Source organism: Rhinolophus sinicus, chromosome 7 (genome assembly GCF_057876585.1).
Source record: "Rhinolophus sinicus isolate RSI-liver-muscle chromosome 7, RSI-T2T, whole genome shotgun sequence".
Lineage (NCBI taxonomy): Eukaryota > Metazoa > Chordata > Mammalia > Chiroptera > Rhinolophidae > Rhinolophus > Rhinolophus sinicus.
The window spans coordinates 45,011,899-45,033,450 of record NC_142507.1 but is presented as its reverse complement, the minus strand read 5'-3'; the positions used below and the strand labels follow the sequence as shown (position 1 = coordinate 45,033,450).

Here is a 21,552-nt window from a genome sequence, read left to right as displayed (position 1 = left end):
CGACTGCCTCCTGTATTATGACTGTATTAGGAGTCGGTATGGAGCCGCAGTTAAAAGCAGGGGTTCTAGAGTCCTGCTGTTTGGATTCTGGTGCCAGACCCAAAATCAGCTCTGTAACCTCTGAGCCTCAAGTTGCTTCGCAGTAAGATGGAGATAACAGTACTACCTCAAGGTTGTTGTAAGGACTCATGTAGTTCACATACGTAGAGCCAGGCCCATATAATAAGGGTTCAATAACTGTTAGCTATCTTTAAGTAGTCTATAGTCTGAATTTATACTAAGTTCTTTGAAGGCAGAAATTGATCTGAACTGAGCACATAGCTCTCCGTTCACACTCCATAAATGTTGATTGAGCAGGTTAAGAGGCCTGGGGACCAAAGTGCTCTGGCCCTGGGTGTCGATCGTTCAAGTCTATAGATTTCCAACATTCATTCATTAAGCAAATATTTGTTGACAGCCTACTATGTGCCACTCACTGTGCTGGCCAGCAGGAAGGGACAGGTTGGAGGAGCAGAGGGGACAGCAGGGACAGAGCCCAACTTGGGGGCCAGACAGGCCCCAGTGTCTGAATTCTTGTTCTGTCACATACCTATTGCGAAAATCGGGGCAAGCTACTTCTCTGAGCCTCAGGTTTTTACAGGCACCAGGGGATTGGTATACTTTACCCGAAGATCTGTGATGAGTAGAAAAAGGGCGGAGCTGTGTAGTTACGGAGCACAAGCTAATAAAATGTGAGTAGCCGTCCTCAAGCAACATCTGCTTCCTCAGCCGGTACCTTACAAGGAAGGAGACAACACGTGTAGGTAAATACCTCATGTGTCAAGTCAGACGGGGCTCAGTGCCCTTAGCGGCACAGAAATAACTACTCGGATGAAAACTGAATTCCCAGCTGGGCATCTGGATTTCCGGGAGTGCCCTTTGAGAGGTAGGTAGGAATTGAACTCATGGAAATTCCAGGCCTGGGGAAGGAAGGGAATTGTGAAGCACAGGACATTGGCCCGGGTCGCAACGATTCTCAAAAGTTCTCAAGGCTGGGGGATGATGTGGGTTGTACTGACGCTGCAACGATTCTAGGAGCAGAAGGTGGGTCTCCTTCGCAGCCCCCAACTTGGGCGTCCCGGAGGCCGCCCTTTACCCAGTCCTGCCTCCCGGGAGGTCCCAGGTAATGTAGGGATAGGTGGTTGGGTGGCCACGGGAGGGCAGCAGCAGCCCTTTCTCGACCCCACCCCGAGCTCCTCTCAACTTTCCCGACGCCGGTCCGCCCCTAGGGGCTGGGAAGCGGGGCAGAGGGAGAGTCCTCAGGGATCTGCCTCGCCCCTCCGCCCACTCCGCCCCAATCCAGGCATCTCCTCCGACCCCGGGGGCCGGCGCCCTGGATCCCCCAGCCAGCGGCGGGGGTGACCATTGGGTGACCAGAGCCCGGGCTGTGGGCGGGCGGAGCCTCCCGCCCCGGGCCCGCCCCTCCCGCCGCGCTCTAGAGGAGGGCGGGGCGGGGCGCCTGGGTCAGTCTCTGCCTCCGGCTCCCGCAGCGCAGCTGAAGGCGGCCGAACGGAAGGTACCCAGGGCCGGGGGCTGGGGTTGGCGGGGGGTCCCGGGAGCTGGTCCCCGGGAGAGTACTCTGCCCCTCTCCGCTTGGCCGGAGCGGGGGGCGCCGGCTGGCTAGGGGGCTTTGACCAGAGCGCCGGCCGCCTTCTCTCGTCTAGGACGCGGCATCTGGGCTGTGCGGGGGTCCGGCCGGCTCAGCCTCTCCCTGGGCTGCAGCTGGGCCCCGGGAACTGCCCCACCGGGCCTCTAGCCTCCTGGTGTCCAAGCCAGAGTCCTTTCTCTTCTGGAACCTGCCCGCCTGGGAGAGGGGACAACTTGGGTCTCCGTGAGGGAGTCTCCGCCCAGACCCGGCAACTCCCAGGCCGGGCGGCCAGCGGTGGACTTGGGGTGGAGTGTGGGTCCAGGCCAAGGCCCGGTGGAAGTGATGTTTCCCCCAGTCCCGGCCGTGAGGGTGGCCGGAATAGGGGCGGGGTGGACACCGCCCTAGACGGTTCCTGGAGCCTGCCTTGGTTAGGAGGTAGGGGAGATTAGGAAGGATCCAGCTCGTGTGTGTGTGTGTGTGTGTGTGTGTGTGTGTGTAAGTAAGTGTGTAAGGATCTCCTCCCTTCCAGCCCTCTCCCTCTCCATAACCTGGCTGAAGATTAAAGATTATCCTGGAGGTTTGGTCTGGGAGACCCGAGGCCGAGTCCTGCCCTCTGCTCTCACTTCCCGTGTTCAAGTTGAGGAGGAGGTATCTGATTCTTTCTCTACACCTCAGGGTGGTCGGCAGGGAACAGCTGGCCCCCGGGTCCTCTGGAAATCCAGATAATGATTTAGGAGAGGATGGCAGATGTCATTCTTGTCTCAGGGAAGGCCCCTGGAGTGCCAGGCTCCATTCCAGGCCATGTGTGGGGTTTGGTTGCCCCTCTTGGGGTCAGTGGGGCAGTTCCTCTGGGGCTGCTTCTCTCAGGGAGCTGCTATCCTTGCCACCTTGGCCTTGGGCCTAAGTGTGCTGGCCTGGGCCAACCAGAGCTTGAAGGGAAAGTCTTCTAATTGAGCTGGGGGCTCCAGGTCACTTAATGCATGCCCTTGACCCTGAGTTCTGGCCTCTGCCTCCCACTGTCTAGTGCCACCCAAACTGCCCTGCTGGGGGAAGACAGTTGCGTACTCAGGCTTGAGCAATTGATTATTGCCCTCCATCGATACTGCCCATCTCACATTGGGGCTATCCCACCGTTTTCACACAGCTGGACCAATGGAACTAGTGGGAGGAGTTGGTCACCTGGGTAGAACTTCTAAGGAACCCCTTTTGGGAAGGATGGTTTCCATTTTTGGAGGGGATCTACTGGCATGGTGAATGCCTTCTTGCCTATCTTTTAGGGTGTCAGGGAGAGCCCTTTTTGAGGTGGGGAGAGTGTGACCATGTACTCTCAACTCCTATAAATTCTCTCTGACTCACATCCACTTCCCCTCATCCCAGAGAGAGAGAGAGAGCTGAGGACAGAGAGAGCTGAGGAGGGAAGCCACTCAGGACCCCACTGTTGAAGAGAACTAGACTTGGGCTGGAATATTCGCTTCCTAAAAGGCAGGCAGAGCCAGGGGTGTGAGGTGGTTGGTGGTGGTATGTGGGAAGTAAAGGCGTTCAATCTAGTTTGACAGGATGTGGGACGCAGAGAAAAAGGCAGGTTTTGGGCAGAGATCAGGTTACCCTCTCCTTTCTTAACTACTCCCTGCCTGCTTGGTGCTGGGATTGGCCCTCATTCGTCTCCTTTTTGGGGGGCTCTTCCCAACAGCCTCGACCTCACGTCAGCCTCGGAGCCCACCCGTCTTCCTCCAGGCGTGGAGCCCGGGCACTCCAGCCGGTCGGAGGTCAACCCCTCTCCCCAGGGGAGGAGGACACAAGGCTCAGCTCCGCAGGGAATCTGGGAAGGTGTGATGAACTTGTGATGTTTATTAGTGTGGAGGACGTGGAAACCCCAGGAAGCTGACTCCTTGCCCTGAGTCACTGGGAGGGGTGGCCAGGGCCTTGGGGGAGCTGGACAAAGGGGAGGAGGGGCTGCTCCAGGGAGTGGGTGGAGGTGACTCCCTGGTGGATTATTCTCAGTCGCTCTGCCGTGGTGGATGTGCGGCTCCCTACAGTGTGGTCATTGTCCCCTGCCTGGGGCTGAGTGACCCAGTGTTGCTGCCAGGCCCAGGAGGAAGGGGGGAGGAAGGCAGACTGCCCGAATGTGGGCTGTGGGCACTTCGGGACTGAGCCTCCTTTGTATGACTTGGGGCTTTGGGAACCGGGATGGGGTGGGCCAGGGAAACCACCTGGCTGCTGCCACTTCTGTCTTGATTCCCCTGCCTCTGCTCTTTCCACCTCTGGGGTGACATGTGGAAAAGGCAACAGAATCTATAGTCACAGCCCTGCTGTGAGTGCCATCCCTGCCACGACTCTGCTGGATGTCTCAGCCTCACTTTCCTATTTTGTCAAAATAGGAAGCTCTCCATCTCCCTTCCAGGCTTTTGGGGACTGAGGGAGATGATTTTTGTCAAAATGCCAGCAGTTTCCCTTATCCTACTGCCTGGTAGCTTGTTCTGCTGGCCTGTGATCGTAAAGAGGGGCTCCTTTGTGACCGGCATAGGCATGACTTGTGCGGAGGGAGGGACAGTGTGTTCTAGATCGGACCTTAGCGATTATTAAATTTTGAAAGTACCAAAGTCCTGGCAACAAATGAAGTCTGTCTTGAAACCCTGATATGTGTAAGCAGATCAAGGCTGGCTCTTCTGGACACGTCCCTGAGCACCCCTCTAAGTGTCCAGGGTCCCATGTTGTCTGGCTCCCAAGTGAGTGGTTCTACCACCCCCCCCATGTCTGTATTCTAATCCATTGGGGGAAACCTGTCCCTGAGATGAGGAGTTTCAGGCTCAGTTGCCGGAACAGTTGGTCCTTGGCAAGAACTTGTCTGAGCAAGCCCTTCTCTCCCTTTGCTGGATGCCTCAGTTTCCTGGGAGGTCTTGGGGTCCCCAGAGAAGTGTTTTTGGATTTATTGGCTTTTCTCAAAATCCCCATTGCCTCCTCCCTGCCAGCCCCTGCCATGGCTGCAATCCGGAAGAAGCTGGTGATTGTGGGGGACGGGGCCTGTGGGAAGACCTGCCTCCTCATCGTCTTCAGCAAGGACCAGTTCCTGGAGGTCTACGTCCCTACCGTGTTTGAGAACTACATTGCAGACATAGAGGTGGACGGCAAGCAGGTGAAGGCAGAGCCCCTTCCCATCTCACCTGGAGCCCCGCCCTGACACTATGGACCCAGGGTGTCCTTGCCCCACTCTCCCTGCTGGAACCAGTGAACGTTAGGAAGGGAAACTGCAGTCTTAGCACATCTAGACACACCTCCTGGTTCTCTGCATACGGCTCTGTAACCTGGGCTGTCTCCCTTCGCCTCTGAGCTTAAGCTCTCCCAGCTACGAAGTGGGGATAATGGGAAGGCCTCTCTGAAAAGGTTTTGGAGGGTTAAATCATAGTGGTGCTTACAATGGCAACTCAGACTAAACAAAGACCAAGCACTGCTATCTCAGGATTGTAAAGAACCTACTTTATGTTGGGTGAGCGATGAGTGCTGTTCCTGGCACATAGCAGGTGTTCAGATGTTCGGTGAGCCTCAAGGACCAGTGGCTTCAAAGGGCCTCTAGGTGGCAGGGTGGGGCGTGTGACGGGGGCCTTCTGGCTAGGTACTCACTGGCCCTGTGTGTCAGGTAGAGCTGGCCCTGTGGGACACAGCAGGCCAGGAAGACTATGACCGCCTGCGGCCTCTCTCCTACCCGGACACTGACGTCATCCTCATGTGCTTCTCCATCGATAGCCCCGACAGCCTGGGTGAGGTGGGGGTGAGGATGTTGGCGGGAGAGGACTGAGAACCCCTTGGCATCAACCAACCCAAGGTAGCTCTATGCCTTGGCTCATTTTAGCCACTTGCAGAGGCTGAGGCTACGTAGAGGGGTGCAACGGGCAGTTAGCCTTCTTCACTCTGGGAACTCTGGCCCTGGGGAGGACTCAAGGGAGGGTGTCCTGAGAAGGGGAGGGGGGGTTGAGCTGTGGAAGGGAATATGCTGCAGAATAGCCTGTAAGACTGTTGCGTGGAGACCAGGGGCCCCTGGGGGGGGGGGGAGCTTTCTAGCTAAAGGGGAGGCACCGTCCCAACACCTCTTGGGACCTATCTGTTCAGAAAACATTCCTGAGAAGTGGACCCCAGAAGTGAAGCACTTCTGCCCCAACGTGCCCATCATCCTTGTGGGAAATAAGAAGGACCTAAGGCACGATGAGCATACCAGGAGAGAGCTGGCCAAGATGAAGCAGGTAGGTGGGGCTGCCAGGCTGGAAAAGGGAGCCTTCTCTCCAGGGCAGTGCCATTAGAGGTGACGGTGGTATCCACCGCCTAGCCTCCTCCCCCATCTGCACCTGGCTGGGGCGGGGGAACCAGAAGGGTCCTTAGTGTCTGACCTAGCATCTGATGTAGCTATCAGAGAATGAAGTGACTTGTCCAAGGTCACTTCGCATTTTAACTTACTCGTCTGAGTTTGGGGCTATTAAGATGAACAAGAAAATCCGTCCTCAGACAAACAGCTTGTAATAATTTTGCTTGGGGTATGTAGGTCATATGGTCAGAGCACCCGGAGATGTGGGCTGATGGGCATGTGGAAGGGTGGGCATGATTAAGTGGCTGGAAGAAAGGCCCAGAATGAGGGAGCTGGCTTATCTGGGGACCTGGTAGCTGGTTCTCCAGCCAGGGGATTGGAGTATTAGAGAAAGCTGCCAGGATAAGGAATATGGACTATTCTGTAAAGATAATTGTGGCAAGGTTTTAAACTGAGGACAGATGTGATCGGATCTGCATATCACAGAAGCTTTTCTGGCAGCCATAGAGCATGGCTTGCAAGAAAGAATGGAGGCAGAAATATCAGTTAAGAGGTGCTACTCATTCAGGGAAGAGAAAGGTATACCATGGGGTATAGTGTTGATGGGAGGGAATTTTGAAGGTAACCCTGAGAGCCTTGGGTCCCTGGCCCCAAAGCTGCCCAGGGTGGCTGGGGCTTGGGTACTATGGGGGGGTCAGAGCTGGAGGTATTTATTCCAGTTACTATACTTATGGGTGTGCCTATGAGAGAAGCACCTTGCCACCACCTTCCTTTGACCTCACACCTTCCATCTTCCCAGGAGCCCGTTCGATCTGAGGAAGGCCGGGACATGGCGAACCGGATCAATGCCTTCGGCTACCTCGAGTGCTCAGCCAAGACCAAGGAGGGGGTGCGGGAGGTATTTGAGATGGCCACTCGGGCCGGCCTCCAGGTCCGTAAGAATAAGCGCCGGAGGGCCTGCCCCATTCTTTGAGACTAACGTTCCCCTCCTTCGCCACCTCCCTTCCCTTCACAGGGGTGCAGAGCCCCCAGGCCACCCTCTTAGGGTTCCATGCTGAAGACTCCCTTTTTCAGTTCCCTTCAGCCCAGGACTGCATTGAGTTTCCCCAGCACCCTGGGAACTTAGGGCTATGCCCTGCCTTCCCAGAGCAGAATTCTCCTGCTGCCGTCTGGGTCCAGGGACATAGCTCTTGATCCCTTTGGCCTTCCCCAGAGGATGTCACACATCAGCACTTTATACACTCCTGGCTCAGAGGAGCATGTCTGGGGTAGGACACTCGGTAGAACCCAGAGTCCTAGACCCCTGATATTCCTGCCCTGGGCACGGACCTTGTCTCTGGCAATACCTGGGGGGCATGAATAAAGGCCACAAGCTTCAATGTGCATGTGGCAGCTTCCTGTCTTTCCTGGTCCCTGTCTTGGTTGTGAGCCTGGAGTCCCATCTCTCCTCATTTCCAAGTTGCTTGTCAGACTGACCCCCGTTTGCAAAGGCAGGACTCTGGGCCGGCAGGGTGGAGTCTTAGAGCAAAGGATGAGGTCATGCCTGGCTCTGGGCCTTGGAGGCGGGTGAGGGGAGTGGTCTGGAGCAGGGGCTAAACTTAGAAGCCTGTGGGTGGCTTCTCTGCCACCTCCCACAGGGTTTCCGCCTCTGGATATGGGGGCTGGGTTCCTCTCTAGCTGGGAGGGGATATGGCCCTGGGTGGGGTTCCACCCTCCCCTGTGGGGTCAGCTTGGGAGCTCCTGGAAGCTGGGACCAGGCTGAGAAGACATGGAGGCTTTGGCATAGAACAATTTTGTTTTGAGTTTTTTTCCCGCCTCTTACCCCACTGTTAGCAGCTTATTATGTCCTTTCCCTGCAGGGGAGGGGGTGGAATGGCTTGGGTTGTAAACTCCGTCCCCCAGCCTTCCTGTGCCTTGGAGGGGCAGCTCAGCTGGGTTCTGGTTCATGGTGGGTGGGCGGTTAAGGCTTGGCTGGTGTGCGAAGGCCAGCTGCTGTCCCTTCAGAGCTGCTGTCCCTTCAGAGCTCGTTCCGCCACTCTGGCTCCACTTGCAGGGGCAGGCTGCCTTCTCCCTCCTGCTCCTGGGGGAGGTAGTCCTTACTTTGGGGTCCTAGAAAGAAAGGAGGGAGCTCTGACTTCCTTGCCTCCTCTCCCAGCACTGTCCCCCACCTGGCCCACCTTGGCCCAGCCATACCTGAGGTAGAGGAGCTGAGCTTGCTCATATCTTGGAGTAAGTTCTGTCCTTGCTGCAGGTCCAGTTTGGCAGGGAAGGGGCACCCGGTGTACCCCCCGTTTTCTTTACAGAACTCCAGGAAGCTGTGGAGGACAGGGCCATTCACACACACAGAACTGCGCAGGCTTGGCCGAGGAGTGCCTGCGGAGGCTGGGGAATAATAAGCGTCCATCCTGCCACACAGGCCTGTGCCTTTGGGCAAGGTGCTTAACCTGTAGGCATCAACTTAAATGGGGGTACCATGACGATGGACAGGTCTCAGGATGAAATGAGGGACAAGGAGGTGCTTAATCAAGACCCACCCGCCCTAGGCTGGGGACGGTGGCCTCCAAGAGGGACTACAGGGTGGGAATGCTCACGCCTTCCAGTCGGGGTCATGGCCCAGGAGGAGTGGGTTGCCCACCACGATGAGCAAAGCCTTGGCCCGGGTCACAGCCACATTGAACCTCTGCAAGGAAGAAGTGGTAGCGTCACGGGAGGGAAGGGCCCTTAGGAAGGAGGAATTGCTGCTACCCGCCAGCCCTCAAACCTTGGGGTTCTTCAGGAAACCCAGATTAAAATCCAGGTCCAGCTGCACAAAGCTTTGGCTGCTCCGCACAGTGGAGATGAGGATGACGCTGCGTTCCTGGCCTTGGAACTCTTCCACGGAGCCCACCTGGCAGGGAGGGAAGCACGACCTAAGACCCGGGCTCAGAGCGGAACCAGAGGGACAAGCGCTGCCTCAGGGAGCTTGAGCTCCAAGGCAGGTGTGGAGAAGTCACTGGGCAATTGTCACAGTGGAGTGACTGTCTCGCCAGGGGCAGGAAAGAGGACAGGAGGGTGCCCGGGAAGCTGAAACCGGAAAGGGTGAATCCAGTTGAAGGGGTAGGGGCTGGAGCGTGTTCTAAGCAACGAAAATTCAGCAACTCAAAGCAGTGTTTTTTCAAATTTTCCTGAAGACGATCACGAAGTACTTGTTAAAAATACACAACCAGCAAAACCAAGGTGAAATAAAAGAAAAAAAATGGATCCAAGTCTTGTCCGAAAAAAAAAAGAAAAAAAAAAAAAAACTAAAAAAGAAAAAGACAAAAGAAAAAATATACAACCCAGAGCTCTCAAATCAGAATTTCCAAGGAAGAGCCCTTTTCAACCCTGGCTGCCTGCACGTGAGATCACCTGAGGAGCTGGAAAAAACACAGACGCCCTGGCTCTGCCCCCAGATAGCGTGTTAATTGGCTGGGTGGGGCCTGGCGCTGGCCAGACTGCAAGCTCCCCAGCTGATTCTTATCTGCAGCCAGTGTTGAGAACCACCACCTTAGAATCAAGCCACTGACTCACCCAGAAGGTGTGCGAGGGGAGCGGGACACTAGCACATGACAGGCCGGGCAGGCCTCGTAGTTTGGACTTTATCCTTCACGCAGAGGCCTCCAACCAGCCTGATCGTAACAATAGTGTGGGGTGTTTACTAAACATGCCGGACTTCCTGGTCCCATCGCAGAACCCCAAGTCGGGATCTCTTGGAGTGAGAAGCTTGAGAATCCAAGCCAGGCTGGGATGGAGCAGGGGCTGGCCCAAAGCCTTAGGGCAGGAGACGGAGGAGGTCTCTGGGAGGGGGAAAGTGAGGGGCACAGAAGGCAGGGGGTGAACGGGATGGCGGTGTTACCTTCAACTCCTTGATGTCGTCCAGTCCCCGGAGCTCCTTGTCAAGTTTGGTGATGCAGTATCGGATTTTTTCCACCTAGAAGATGGGGATAGGTGCCTTTCTCTCATGCCATTAGGGAGCCAGGCAGGCCAGGGAACTGGGAGGCAAAGAGGAAGGCAGCTGAACTCGGAGCTTCTGAGAGGGGGGGACAGCAGAGGCCCTGAGTTCCTGAAAGCTCCAGCGAGTGGTCTTGCTCTGAATAAGGTACCACGGGCAGGGGGGTGGTGACCCCCCCCTTGATGGGCACTGAGGGCCTAACCTGCTTCCGGTATGGAGAAATGACGCCCACGCTTCGGGGGCTCAGGCGGGCTTTGCCCTTCTTGAAGGAGGCGGCCAGGAGCAGCTTCAGGTAGGAAGTCACTGTGGCAGCCTCTTCGGGGTTGAAGAAGGATGGGCTGTTGCCCTCACGCTCGTCCTTGCCCATTACGCCATGAAAGATGATGGGAAATCCCTGGACACAGTCAGGGAAACCCTCAGCTGGTCCTCCCTGCTTCCCGTCCCTCTCCCCGCCAAACCCTTGCAGGCAATGTGGGATCCCAGGCCGAGGACAAAGGGCCCGGCACATGGCTTCCACTCAAGTGTCCTCCTACCCCACACCTTCAATGGGAGGGAAATTGGGGTACAGGGTGGGAGCCTTTCACCTGCCGGGGCAGACCCTCCCAGCGGCAGAAGCGCTCTCGGTCTACAACGTCAGCACAAGCCTGCAGCTCCCCTTCATAATAGAGCCGGTTAGGAACGTCCAGGATGGTGGGGTGAGACCTGGGAGGCAGCAGGAGGAAGAGCAAGACCAGCAGCTGGATTACTTCTGCCTTGCCCTCGGGGACCCCGCTCGCCCTGCTCTGGGCCCACAACGTTATGCTCCTGCCCTCTGCCCAATGGACAGCAGACTCATTCATCTACAAGGTCTGCTGCTAGGACTGTAAACCACAGAAAACGGAACCACATGTGGTTCCAGAGAGGATCTGACCCATGGATTTCATAGACTGGCCAAATTTAACACAAGAAAACAAATTAGGGACCCATTCTCAGGTTTCAATTTTGCCAACGAAGGATGGTATAAAAACAAGCATCATCTATTATCACCATTATTTGGTGAGATAATGTAACTAAATCCCCAAACATAAAAAGTACTCACACAACAGCTAACACTTAACTGAACTCTTTGTGGACTCACCTAAGGAACGAAGGACTTAGGAATCCATGTGAGTGGTTTACATGTATGAACTCATTGACTAAAGGAAGGATTGCTTTTTCATTTGAATAACAATTCACTTAATGAAAAACTGCTCTGTCCCGATTTTTCTCATTTCTCCTTGGATTGCCTGGAAACTTGATCTGGGAACCACATCAAATGCTGGGACCCACTGGCCATCCCTAAGTATACAGACAGGCAAACTGCTCTAGAGCAAAGCCACCTGCTAAGCCACACAGCCAAGGAGTACAGTGATGGGGCCGAGGGGAGCCCTCCGACCATCTGGGTTAGAGACCTTGTGCATCACACAGCCTTTAAGAAACAGGACTGCAGGACTGGGCCTCTAGCTGGGGCTATGGAGGGTGTGAAGGTGTGGGATGGCATGGGTGGGGTGGGGTGGATTGCGGGGTACCTGTAGTTGCGTAGGAGCTTAGTTATGAACTGGGGGTTATAGCCATTGGCGCCCTTCTTGTACAAGGTGTTGTAGGTGAGCAGCCGCTCCAGCATTGAGTACCCCAGCCCATGCTTCTGGGTCAGTGGGGAACGCAGCACAGGCCCCAGCTGCCGAGGGTCTCCCGCCAGCACCAGCTGTCCTCCTGGATTGTCCGTTTCCTTGACTTCCATCAACCCTGGGGGGCAAAGTAGCTAAGTGATGGGAGCCTTATGACCCCACGTGGGGTGGCGTGCCCGCAGCCCACCCTGAGCCCCTCACCTGCTATGGCCACCAGACTCTCGGGCTCCATGCAGTGGCCAGCCTCATCGATGAAGATGTGTGTGAAGTGATCAATGGGAAACTGGGCGGAGACCAACCTGGGAGGAAACGGACAATCCAGGAGGACAGCTGGTGCTGGCGGGAGACCCTCGGCAGCTGGGGCCAGGCAGGGTCATACCCAGCCAGCTGACTACCAAACATGATCGCTCACCCAAGCTGGCCCCTCACCCCACTCCCTAGCCTGCAACCTCTTTACACACATGATTAAGAAGTACACATACACACTTCTCACCTGCTGGCAGTGATGAGGGTGGTAATTAAGACGCGATATTCCTGCAGCTTCTTCTTGGCAGGAAACACGTACTCCCCCTTCTTTTCGTCCCAGTTACAGCAGGGCTGAGGATTGTGAAGGGAGAAGAGGATCAGCTTGGCCCCACCCACTCTCACCCTCATGTGGGCTCTGGGCCTCCAGGCAATTTTTTTCACCTCTCACTTTACACACAGGGAAACTGAAGGCCAGACCAGGGTCCTGACCCACCCAAGGTCACAGGGTATTGGAATCCAGGTCTCCTGGTTTCCTGTTCCCCAAGTCTATCCTGAGAGCCCCCAGCACCTGCCGCCCTGTAGCCCCCTGAACCTGCCCGGGTACCTTGATGTCCTCGGGCACCATGCGGATGTCCCTGCTGGGCGCCAGGAGACGGTAGATGGAGCGGGGCAGGTGGGTGCGGAGGCGCTGACAGAGGAGATCGGCCCCTGAGTTGGATGGAGCGCAGGCCAGGATGTGGGCTTTGGGCAAGTGCTTCACCACCTGTTGGGGAGGGATAAGCAGTGTGGGAAGCAGCTTCCTGGTCTGCCGCGAGGAAGGAAGGTGTGGAGGGAGAGGCTCGGCTGTCACTCAGGTTGCGGTATGACTCAGGATGGGGCTGTGACTCACGCTGACGCAGTGTGGCATTTACTTCCCGAAGCTGAGGGAGGTGGTGGCACAAAAGACAAGTTCTGACCCCCAGCCCCCCACGAGTCCAAATAGCACTTTAATGCTAGCAAACTTGCAGTAAGTGAACTAGTCTATGATGACTGACACGTGAACGGTGACCCCAAGAGTTGGGCAGTACACAGCCTACACAACAATGCTCAACAGCCACACTGATCCCTGAGGCCAGCTTAGGGGCGTTAGAAGCCACAAGGAACCAGAATCCAGGCCCCAGGACTATGCTCAGGCCCCACCTGCTTGATGGCTTCCACTAAGGTGACAGTCTTGCCGGTGCCTGGAGGCCCAAAGATGATGTAGGGAGCTGGACGGGTGGTGCCCGTAACAATGTGCTTCATGGCCTGTAGCTGCTCAGGGTTTGACTCCAGACTCCGGTCATACAGCCTGGCAGAGGGGCCGGGAACATGACGTCATCCAGTGTCCCAGAGGCCTCCCTGACTCCCTTCTCTGGGCCTACAGTCCAAGTAGCCCACAGTACCCCTGCCCACAGTCTCACTTGAGCTTCACATCTGAGGGCAGCAGCGGGACCCCACGGGAGGCCACAGGAAAGAGCGTGGGCCACAGCGGCCAGCGCCCCGTCAGCTCCAGGGCACGATGCTGTACCCGCAAGGGCTGGCGATTGAAGGTGAAGTTCACCTTGAAGGTCAGCCCATCCACAAAACGGCTCAGGAGGCTTTGGAAAGGGAGAGAGAGAGAGAGAGAGAGAGAGAGAGAGAGAGAGATGGGAGTGGGGGGGTGGGAAATGAAAGGCCAGGACTCTCCATCTGTCCCAACTCCACTCCCACCTCCAAGCAATCCCTCCAGGAGAGGAAGCTGCTGAGGCATCTCAGGGTCCCCATGAAGAAAAGCCTCCTGCCCTGTCCCTGGGGTCCCACTCATCTCAAAAAGAAGCTCCCCACCTCCCCTGGCTTCAGAGAGATGTCTTAGACTCTTCTGGCAGCTCAGGGTTCCCCTAACACTCACCTCGTGGAAAAGCTCAGCTTGACACGGTCCAATTCCACCCTGTGCACAAAGCCCTTGTAGGTGACAGGGTCATCCTGGTGTGTCTCAGAGGACAAAAGGGCAAACAGGTGGTCTCCCCGGAGCACTGAAGGGCGGCTCTCAGTCACCCCAGGAACCTATGGGGTGTGAACACAAGAAGCTTCTATCCCAGGGAGGCCCACTGGAGGGTCCTACCTGCCGGCTCTCTAGGTCTCCTCTGAAGGTCAAAGACCGAGGCTCGACCCTTCCATCCCAAGATTCAGGGAGTTTTGACTCTTTCCTCTCCCACTAAACAGCACAAGAGTCAGGGGAAGACGTAGGACACAAGTACGTCCAAGCTGCTCAGAGACACTGAGCACAGGTATCCCAGGAACCGTCTGACACACATGATACTTTAGGACTCAGAGCCAGCTTTCCAGCCTGTCCAGGTGACCTACTCTGCCTTTAAAATCTCATTCAAAATTCAGTTCCTGCAGGCGTGTCCCTGATCAGCCTCACCCCCGCCCCCTTCCTCATCCCTTGTGTGCAGGAGTCCATTCTGGTGCGATTCTGGGCTTCTGTGGACACATTCGACATCCGAGAGCCGGAAAGGGCTCTAAGAATTGTCTAGTCCAGCTTTGTGCTTTTCAGGTGAGGGAACTCAGGCCTAGAGAGAGCAAGGGACTTGCCCGAGGCCACGCAGCTGGTGGCAGCAAAGTCGGGACAAAAACCCAGGGGTGTTCCCCCTGCCCTGCTGACCCCCTTGTTGGGCACAGGATGGCCACTCAGCTCCTTGCTGAACAACTTTATCCCTCCCATTTTGCCAACGGTGACAGCACTCTGCCTGTAGCCTATGGGTCGCTGCCGTGAGCCCAACTCCCACACCCAATCCAAGGCCTGACCTCCAGTGTGAGCAGCCGGGGGTTCTGGGCCACAGGGTCCCAGGTCATGGGCACCGACTCCAGGTCATAGTGCCGGATGTCATGCTCCATCTGCAGCTCTTCCAGGTGCAGCAGCAGCCGGAACTTCACCTCGTAGTTCCTGTACTTCAGGGCTGTCTCCAGCTGGGCCCTAGCAGTGATGGTTGGGGGTGGGTGGGTGCAGGAAGGAAATGGGTCAGGCGCATGCCCAGAAGCACCCACCCTCTCCCGTCCATAGCCCTGGGACTGGAAACACCAGGAATCACAGAAGACTAGACAGCAGAGAAGTGGACGGGGGTCGGAGGCCTGGAAGAAGGGAGTCCTGGCTCTCTCGCTCTCTGATGCTCCCACTCCTCACCTCCGACCTCAGTCGGGATTTGCACCATGGATCCTAGGGCCTGGAACATTCTCCTCCCCAAATCCTCCTGTAACTCCCACCCTCACCTCATTTACGTCATTCTCTGGTCAAATGTCACCTCCAAGAGGCCATCTCTACCTGCCCTCTGCCAAGCAGCACAACCCCTCCCCCTTTGGTTTTAGCTGAGCTTTAGCTTTGCTCTTCACATCACTCATGACTCCATGAAATTATAAGATAAATGTTTTTTAAGAAATTGTAAGATAGGGCCGGCCTGGTGGCTCAGGCGATTGGAGCACTGTGCTCCTAATACGGAGGTCGCTAGTTCGATTCCCACATGGGCCAGTGAGCTGCGCCCTCTACAGCTAAGATTGTGAACAACAGCTCTCCCTGGAGCTGGGCTGCCGTGAGCAGCCGGAGTTTGGCGTGAGCGGCTGAGTGCTGCCAAGGGCTGCTGTGAGCTGCCGTGGGCTACTGTGTGCCGTCATGAGTGGCCGGTGGCCAGCGTGAGCGGCCGGAAGAGCTGCTGTGAGTGGCCAACTGATGAATGGCGACCGACTGCCTCAGCCAGGGAGAGCTCAAGGCTCATAACACCAGCATGGGCCAGGGAGCTGTGTCCTACACAACTAGACTGAGAAACAACGGCTTGAACCGGAGTGGGGGTGGGGGAACGGAAGAAAGGGGGGCAAAAAAATTGTAAGATAAATGCTCATTCCCCCCACGTGGGCAAGGCCCTCCCTCACGTGACCGAGTCACCTTGAGCAGTGCAGGGCGCACAGTGAGTGCTGAGTAAGGGAATGAGTGAATGGAGCAAGGGACGCTGAGGACAGAGGTATGTGGCATGGGGAGAAGCCAGCAGTGAAGAGACGTGGAAAGCACGAGCAGTGCAGAGGGGTGCCACTTACTTGATTTCAGCAATCTCCTTTGGGGCAGTGAAGATACTTGTTCCCTGAAGAAGGCTGGGCAGCAGCTGCCGGAGGCGGGAGGGTGGGTGGTACGTCCCCAGCGCCAAACTCAGCTCCAGGTCATAGCCCTTGGCGCTGCAAGAGCAGGGGGAGAAAAGCTGTCACAAACACAGAGACCCCTCACTTCAGAGACGTGGAGACAGCCCCTCCCACGGGAGGATGCAGGAGTCCTGCGCAACACGTTGCTGAAGGGGGTCCAAAGCCTTTGCTCAAGGATACAGAACTCACTCCCTCATGAGGCTGTTCTCCCCAAGGGGGGACCACTCATTCTCAGTTCTGGAAAGCGTGACACTTGGAAACATTTACACATACAGATGTAATACACATGTAAGTAGATAACAATACATGTTCATTAGAGGAAAATCGGGTAATAGGTAATAAGTCATTGAGTAAATAAACAATGTCCTCATCGTCCAGGGATAACCAACGTCAGCTTTTCGGTATCTAGCTTTACAGACTTTTCTCTCTGTTAATTTGTATCATACACCTATGTTTTTAAAAAGGAAAAAACCCTCACAATGGTCTATAGTTTCCTTTCATAGCTCAGTATTTTGTGAACATCCAGCCAGGTCAAAAGCAGATGTCTACACAAATTCTACGATTCCATCCATATGAAATGTCCAAGACAGGGAAACATAGAGACAGAAAACAGGTCAGTGGTTGCTTTGGGTGGGAGGGAATGGGGAGCGAAAGGTGAGACAGGTGAAGGGAACGGTTCTTTTTTGGGATCATTGAAACAGATTGTGGGGATGGTTGCACCTATCTGTGAATACACACTAAAAACCATTGATTTGTACACTTTAAATGGGTGAGTTGCATGGTGTATGAATTGTCTCAATAAAGCTGCTAAAAAAGAGAGAGATGCCTACTGTGGGTTGCCTGACAACGCATCATATAGGCAGTATGATTTTAAAAAAAATTTTTTTTTGCATTGTCCGCATATCTGCAACTTTCCACCTAGATAGAAAAGGTCTCTGGGACTCGCAGGACTTAAGAACTCACAGTTAAGAAAGGGGGCTCTGGCTCTCAGCTCTGTGCTCTTCCCACAGGCTCACACTGCGGGTTTGGGGCACCCTCAGCCTGGACTGGGTGGGCGGGTGGAGTTACCTACCGGTCAGGCCTCTGTCCTTCCTCTATCCGGGTGGTCACTACGCGGTTTCCAGTGATCTGGGTCCGCTTGTAGGGCATTGTGGGCTTCAGTTGTGCTGCCAGGGGACTGTGGGCGACGGCCGCCAAGAAGCGGGCAATGTAGAAAGTGTCAGCTCCTTCCGAACCGGACTCCCCGGGTTCTAGCAGCTCCCAGAGAACTGTGGCTGGGAAGTAGCCCACAAAGTTGGTCTGACAGTGGATGTGGAGCTCATAGCACTCACCTGGAGGAGGGGGGCTGAGTGAGTGGGGGTTGGGTGGGGGTGGACCCCCACCAGCATCCCCGCCCTGGATGCTCCCCCAGGGAGACCCATTCCAAGGTAGGAGCACACGGGACAGCTGTAGCATGGTTCCCCAAGTACCAGCCCTTCCTCCAGCAAGCCCTTGCCTACCAGAGGCTCCTTCCTTTGGAAACCCACTCACCGGGGCCCAGGGGACAGGGCAGCTCCTGGTCCCCATGATAGAAGGCAAATTGGGGGGTCCGGCAGAATGGGAGGAGGTGGGTGAGGGTGACGGGCTGGGTTCCTCCATTCCGAAGCCTCAGGGTCAGCACCTCCTTGCAGTTCAGATCCAGGTGGATAAGGAGCTGCCCATCCCGGGCTTCATGGGGACCCTGAACTTCCACGTCCACCCCATGTTTCCCGTGAAGATACTCAGCCCTGGGGAGAATGGCAGTCAAGGCGGGGCTGGGGTGGGAGGGGCCTGGCCTAGGGTTTGCCCTCTGTCAAGTTTAAGGCTGGGGAGGCTGGCTGAGTGCCATCTGTGCTCAGGCACCCCACCCCTCCCCCAGAACAATCAGCTCCTTCCCTCCCCCTCCCCCACTCTTTGAAGGAGGGGGCCTTATCCCAACCAGAGGCAACCCACACGCTCCTCAGCTAGACAGCTTCCTCCTCCCCAACCACCCCCCCACACACACACTTTCTCTCTCACACACACCTGTCATGAAAGATCTTGGCTAGCAGTGACTTATGGTGTGTGCTGATATCAGACCCCGGTTTCACTTTCTTCTTTTCTGGCACGTCGGCAGCCCAGCGGTCCAGTTTGAAGAACCTGACCTGAGTCTTGGTGACGTAGGCCAGATTTGCAATCTTCATCCCATACAGCATGGAGGAGAAGCCAGGGGCTGGGCTCCCAAAGCTGCCGGAAGCAGAGGAGACTGGGAAGTGAGGGAAGGCAGGGCCAGTGGGCAAGGTGGCATGCTGGGGACAGTGTCTGAGGGGGGTTCTGTGTGGGACACACCAGCCCTGCCGTGAACAGGACAGGGTCCAGGGATGGAGACTCAGGCTGGGGATCGTAGGAATTTTCAATGTTTTCAGGAAAGGCAATGGGACTTCCCAAGACTAAATACAACTGTTTTAAACAGCAGGGCGTGCATTTCTGAGGAGAAAAGGCCATTCGTGGGCTATTAATTTGGAGGACTAAGAGGGAGAAAGAAATGAAGATTTGGGGAAAAACTATTTGGGACAGAAAAAGAGACAACCCAGTGGGAAGAGCTACGGGGAAGCAAATATACTAAGATGATTCAGAGGGTGGACCTGGGGTCCAGCCTGATGGGGGAGCGAGAGGGGTCAGAGAGAGAACAGATATCCAGGCTGTGCGGCCAACGTGGCTGACGAGACAGCAGTTTCCACCCAAAGTCAAAGGGTGCAGGTGGAACCAAGCAGGAAGGGAAAGGATCCTTCTCCAGAGATCAAATAGCTTGGCTTTGTGCCTAGAGAAGGTGAAGACAGGGAAAACTGGTCAGAAAGACAAGAAATTCAATGTTTCGTGCCTGGAACTCGGTTTAGTCAACTCAACAAACACGTACAGAGACCTGTTATGTGCCAGACACTGTGCTACATGCTGGGGGTTCAAAGTGGCAGGAGCCCCAGACGCGCCTGGAGGAGCAGAGATGGAACACCTCATTCCCAGCAGCAGCGACGGGGCTTCCAGGGTAGCACTGGGCCCAGCCTGGGGGCAGGGGTGGGTGTCCATGAAGGCTTCCCCAGGAGTCAGCCTCAGAACTGAGCACTGAAGGATGAACGGGTGCCAACAGGTACGAGAGGAATGCAAAGTATGAGCCAGGTGGAGGGGTGGGCAAGAACTCGTGCGGACGGGCTGGGAGACTGTCCGCTCTGCCCCTCGCTGGGTCACTTTGGGTTCTTTCACCTCTCAGAGCCTCGCTTTCCTCCTCTACCAAATGGGAACGATGACAGACTTACCGCGCGGGGCTGTGTGGATTACATGAGACAGGCAGTGAACTACTTAACCGAGTGCTTGGCACATAAGGAGACCTCCGTAAGGTGAGCGATGGTTAGTATCACACAGTCTGGGTGTACGAGAGTGAAAAGTGCAAGGGGTGGCAGGAGGCAGCAGAGGTGGGCAGGGACCAGGTCACCCAGACTCCTGGACGCCAGGCCAAGAAGCCTGGACTTGACCCTGAAGGCCAGCAGTCGTCCTCCTTTACTGGCACCCAGGAGCCAGACGACATCCCCACATGTGACATACTTCATGGACATATTCAAGATCTGGACAGCTGACCACCCGCCCTGGATGCTTCATGGGGAATGAAAGCAAATCCAGTTCGTAAGAACCATGGTCATCATTATTCCACCATTAAGGCTACATCCGCATGGCCACTCACCAGCATATAGTAAGGTAACTTACAGTTATAGACACTTCCCTGGTGCCCTGCCCCCTGCCTGTACCTCTGCCCCTTTCCTTCACCCCAAATGAGAATGACACTGTTCGGAAAACTTTGAATGGGCTCTGATTTGTTTTTAACACATAATGAGTCATGTGCAAACACAATAGGGAATGCTCAGTAAATGTTAAGTACTGTTGTTAGTATTTGCATTAGTAGTCATAGTAGTACTAATAGTAGCAGGAGCACTAACAACTTACTTTCAGCCCGCATCAGAGGCTACACTGTGGTTACAGAACTACCTCGCTGGTGGGTTTTAAGCAGGGGAGAGGCAAGACCATACGTGCATTTCAGACCACTCTGGCATCAGGATTGGAGGGTGGATTTGCTGGAGGCAAGACTGTAGGCAGGGAGAGCAGTTAGAAGAAGTCCATTGCAATCGTCCCATTAAAAGATGACAAGGGCGGAACAAGGCAGTCGTAAGGACAGAAAAGGGGCCAGATCTGATAATACGTAGAATGTAAAATTGGCAGGATTTGGTGACTGACAGGAGGGGAATGGAGACCGGGAAGGAGGAGGCATCTAGAACAACACACTAATCCGTGGCGTGGCTCCTGGACTATTCCTGATAGGAGGTAGGACTGGAAGAAGTTGGAGGGACTGCCCATGACATTTAGATCTGGACATACTCAGTTTGAGATGCCTGTGATCCAGAGGCAGCTGGCTTCAGGGATGAGAGAAGCTGAGAACTCAGGACAAAATCAAAGTAGAGCCTAATATTAGGGAGTTCTCAGGTAGCAGTCACAACCATTCAAGTGTTTGGGATCTGCCCCGGGGCGGGAGGGTGAGTAGTCTGAGAACAGCTGAGGCCGGGAGAAATCAGAGAAGGAACCCCAAGAGAGGGAGGAGTATCAGGGGGAAGTCTCCAAGGCAGGTATCAGGCTGAGGGGTCCAGTCATGAAGGGATGAAATCCGGCCATCATCAGCAACTTTCACCAGGCCCGAGTCACTGCATCACTAAGTTCCGTGGATGAGGCACAAACTTAAATGCAGACAGAAGCCAAGCTCCGGAGGGAGCTTTGATACCTGCAGCCAGCTCTCTCAAGCACCTGGTATGGTCCCATTGTCGAATCATTAGTTCAAGAAGGGTGACATATGAACGTCACTCATCTCCAGACAAATGTTGCCAGCAGGGAATGTAGGCCCAAGATCTGCTGGCTTTTAAGAGAAACCCCAGTAAAAATTTAATATGAAATCGCCAATTTTTGGAAGCTTCTGTGTGGGCAGTCAAGAGGAACTCCAGGTTTTGCAACTTCTACTGTGGGTGCTACCACCTATTTCTCAAATTACTCTCCATGTCTGATACCACTACCCAAATTCACCTATCCCTGATCTAAGGTGACAGCCATAAACAAATAAATAAAATAAAATAAATAATAAAAATAATATCACAAACTTAGTCCATTCTGGTTGGAAAAAAAGGCCCAATGGCCCAATTCTTGTATTATACATCTAGTCACCTACTAGAATTCTTAAAAAAAAAAAAAAGAAAACGAACAATTCAATACAAAATGTGAATATTCAACTTAAAGAACAAATCCAGGTGATCAAAAAAGTATGAAAAGTAGACAAATGCAAATTAAAAGTGAGACACCATTTTATTTCCATTAGACTGAGAAAAACAGAAAATAGTCAAAACATGTATTGCTGTTAGGTAGATGTGAAAAAGTGAACTCTCATATACTGCTGGTAGAAAGGTATTACAGCCTTTGGGGAAATAATCTGGCAACACCTCCTAACACTTGTAATATTGGTATCCTTTAACTCAGGAATCCCATTCCTGGGAATGTATCCCAC

General features: G+C 54.7%; 2 protein-coding genes across 8 annotated transcripts in view; one reads left to right on the top strand and one right to left on the bottom strand.

The window, feature by feature from the left end:
* Positions 1-756: 756 nt before the first annotated feature.
* The window catches only part of MOV10 (Mov10 RNA helicase), a 28,162-nt gene continuing 7,366 nt past the window's right edge, over positions 757-21,552 (bottom strand). For 2 of the 3 annotated variants that reach the window (XM_074318502.2, XM_019730406.3), the window contains exons 3-21: positions 18,009-18,209; positions 17,496-17,731; positions 17,038-17,296; positions 15,867-16,001; positions 14,589-14,757; positions 13,690-13,844; positions 13,223-13,399; positions 12,963-13,110; positions 12,388-12,546; positions 12,031-12,134; positions 11,739-11,836; positions 11,439-11,655; positions 10,476-10,593; positions 10,094-10,285; positions 9,796-9,870; positions 8,683-8,808; positions 8,513-8,601; positions 8,115-8,236; positions 7,698-8,030 (exon numbers count right to left, since the gene is read on the bottom strand). In XM_074318502.2, the coding sequence (XP_074174603.2) occupies positions 7,939-8,030; positions 8,115-8,236; positions 8,513-8,601; positions 8,683-8,808; positions 9,796-9,870; positions 10,094-10,285; positions 10,476-10,593; positions 11,439-11,655; positions 11,739-11,836; positions 12,031-12,134; positions 12,388-12,546; positions 12,963-13,110; positions 13,223-13,399; positions 13,690-13,844; positions 14,589-14,757; positions 15,867-16,001; positions 17,038-17,296; positions 17,496-17,731; positions 18,009-18,209 (2,872 nt within the window). In that variant the 3' untranslated portion in view covers positions 7,698-7,938. Of the gene's footprint in view, positions 776-7,697; positions 8,031-8,114; positions 8,237-8,512; positions 8,602-8,682; positions 8,809-9,795; positions 9,871-10,093; positions 10,286-10,475; positions 10,594-11,438; positions 11,656-11,738; positions 11,837-12,030; positions 12,135-12,387; positions 12,547-12,962; positions 13,111-13,222; positions 13,400-13,689; positions 13,845-14,588; positions 14,758-15,866; positions 16,002-17,037; positions 17,297-17,495; positions 17,732-18,008; positions 18,210-21,552 lie in introns of those variants that run through there. The other variant, XR_016021753.1, reaches the window with a different exon arrangement.
* Positions 1,317-7,323, top strand: RHOC (ras homolog family member C). 5 transcript variants are annotated; one of them, XM_074318506.2, is made up of 7 exons: positions 1,318-1,555; positions 2,157-2,275; positions 3,318-3,454; positions 4,597-4,760; positions 5,262-5,382; positions 5,732-5,862; positions 6,721-7,323. In XM_074318506.2, the coding sequence occupies exons 4-7, from the start codon at positions 4,605-4,607 to the stop codon at positions 6,892-6,894; spliced, it is 582 nt and encodes a 193-aa protein (XP_074174607.1). In that variant the 5' UTR covers positions 1,318-1,555; positions 2,157-2,275; positions 3,318-3,454; positions 4,597-4,604; the 3' UTR covers positions 6,895-7,323. The 5 variants fall into 5 exon arrangements, with proteins under 5 accessions (XP_074174608.1, XP_074174607.1, XP_019585971.1 ...); XM_074318507.2 differs by lacking the exon at positions 3,318-3,454 and having other exon boundaries at positions 1,317-1,555; XM_019730412.3 differs by lacking the exon at positions 2,157-2,275.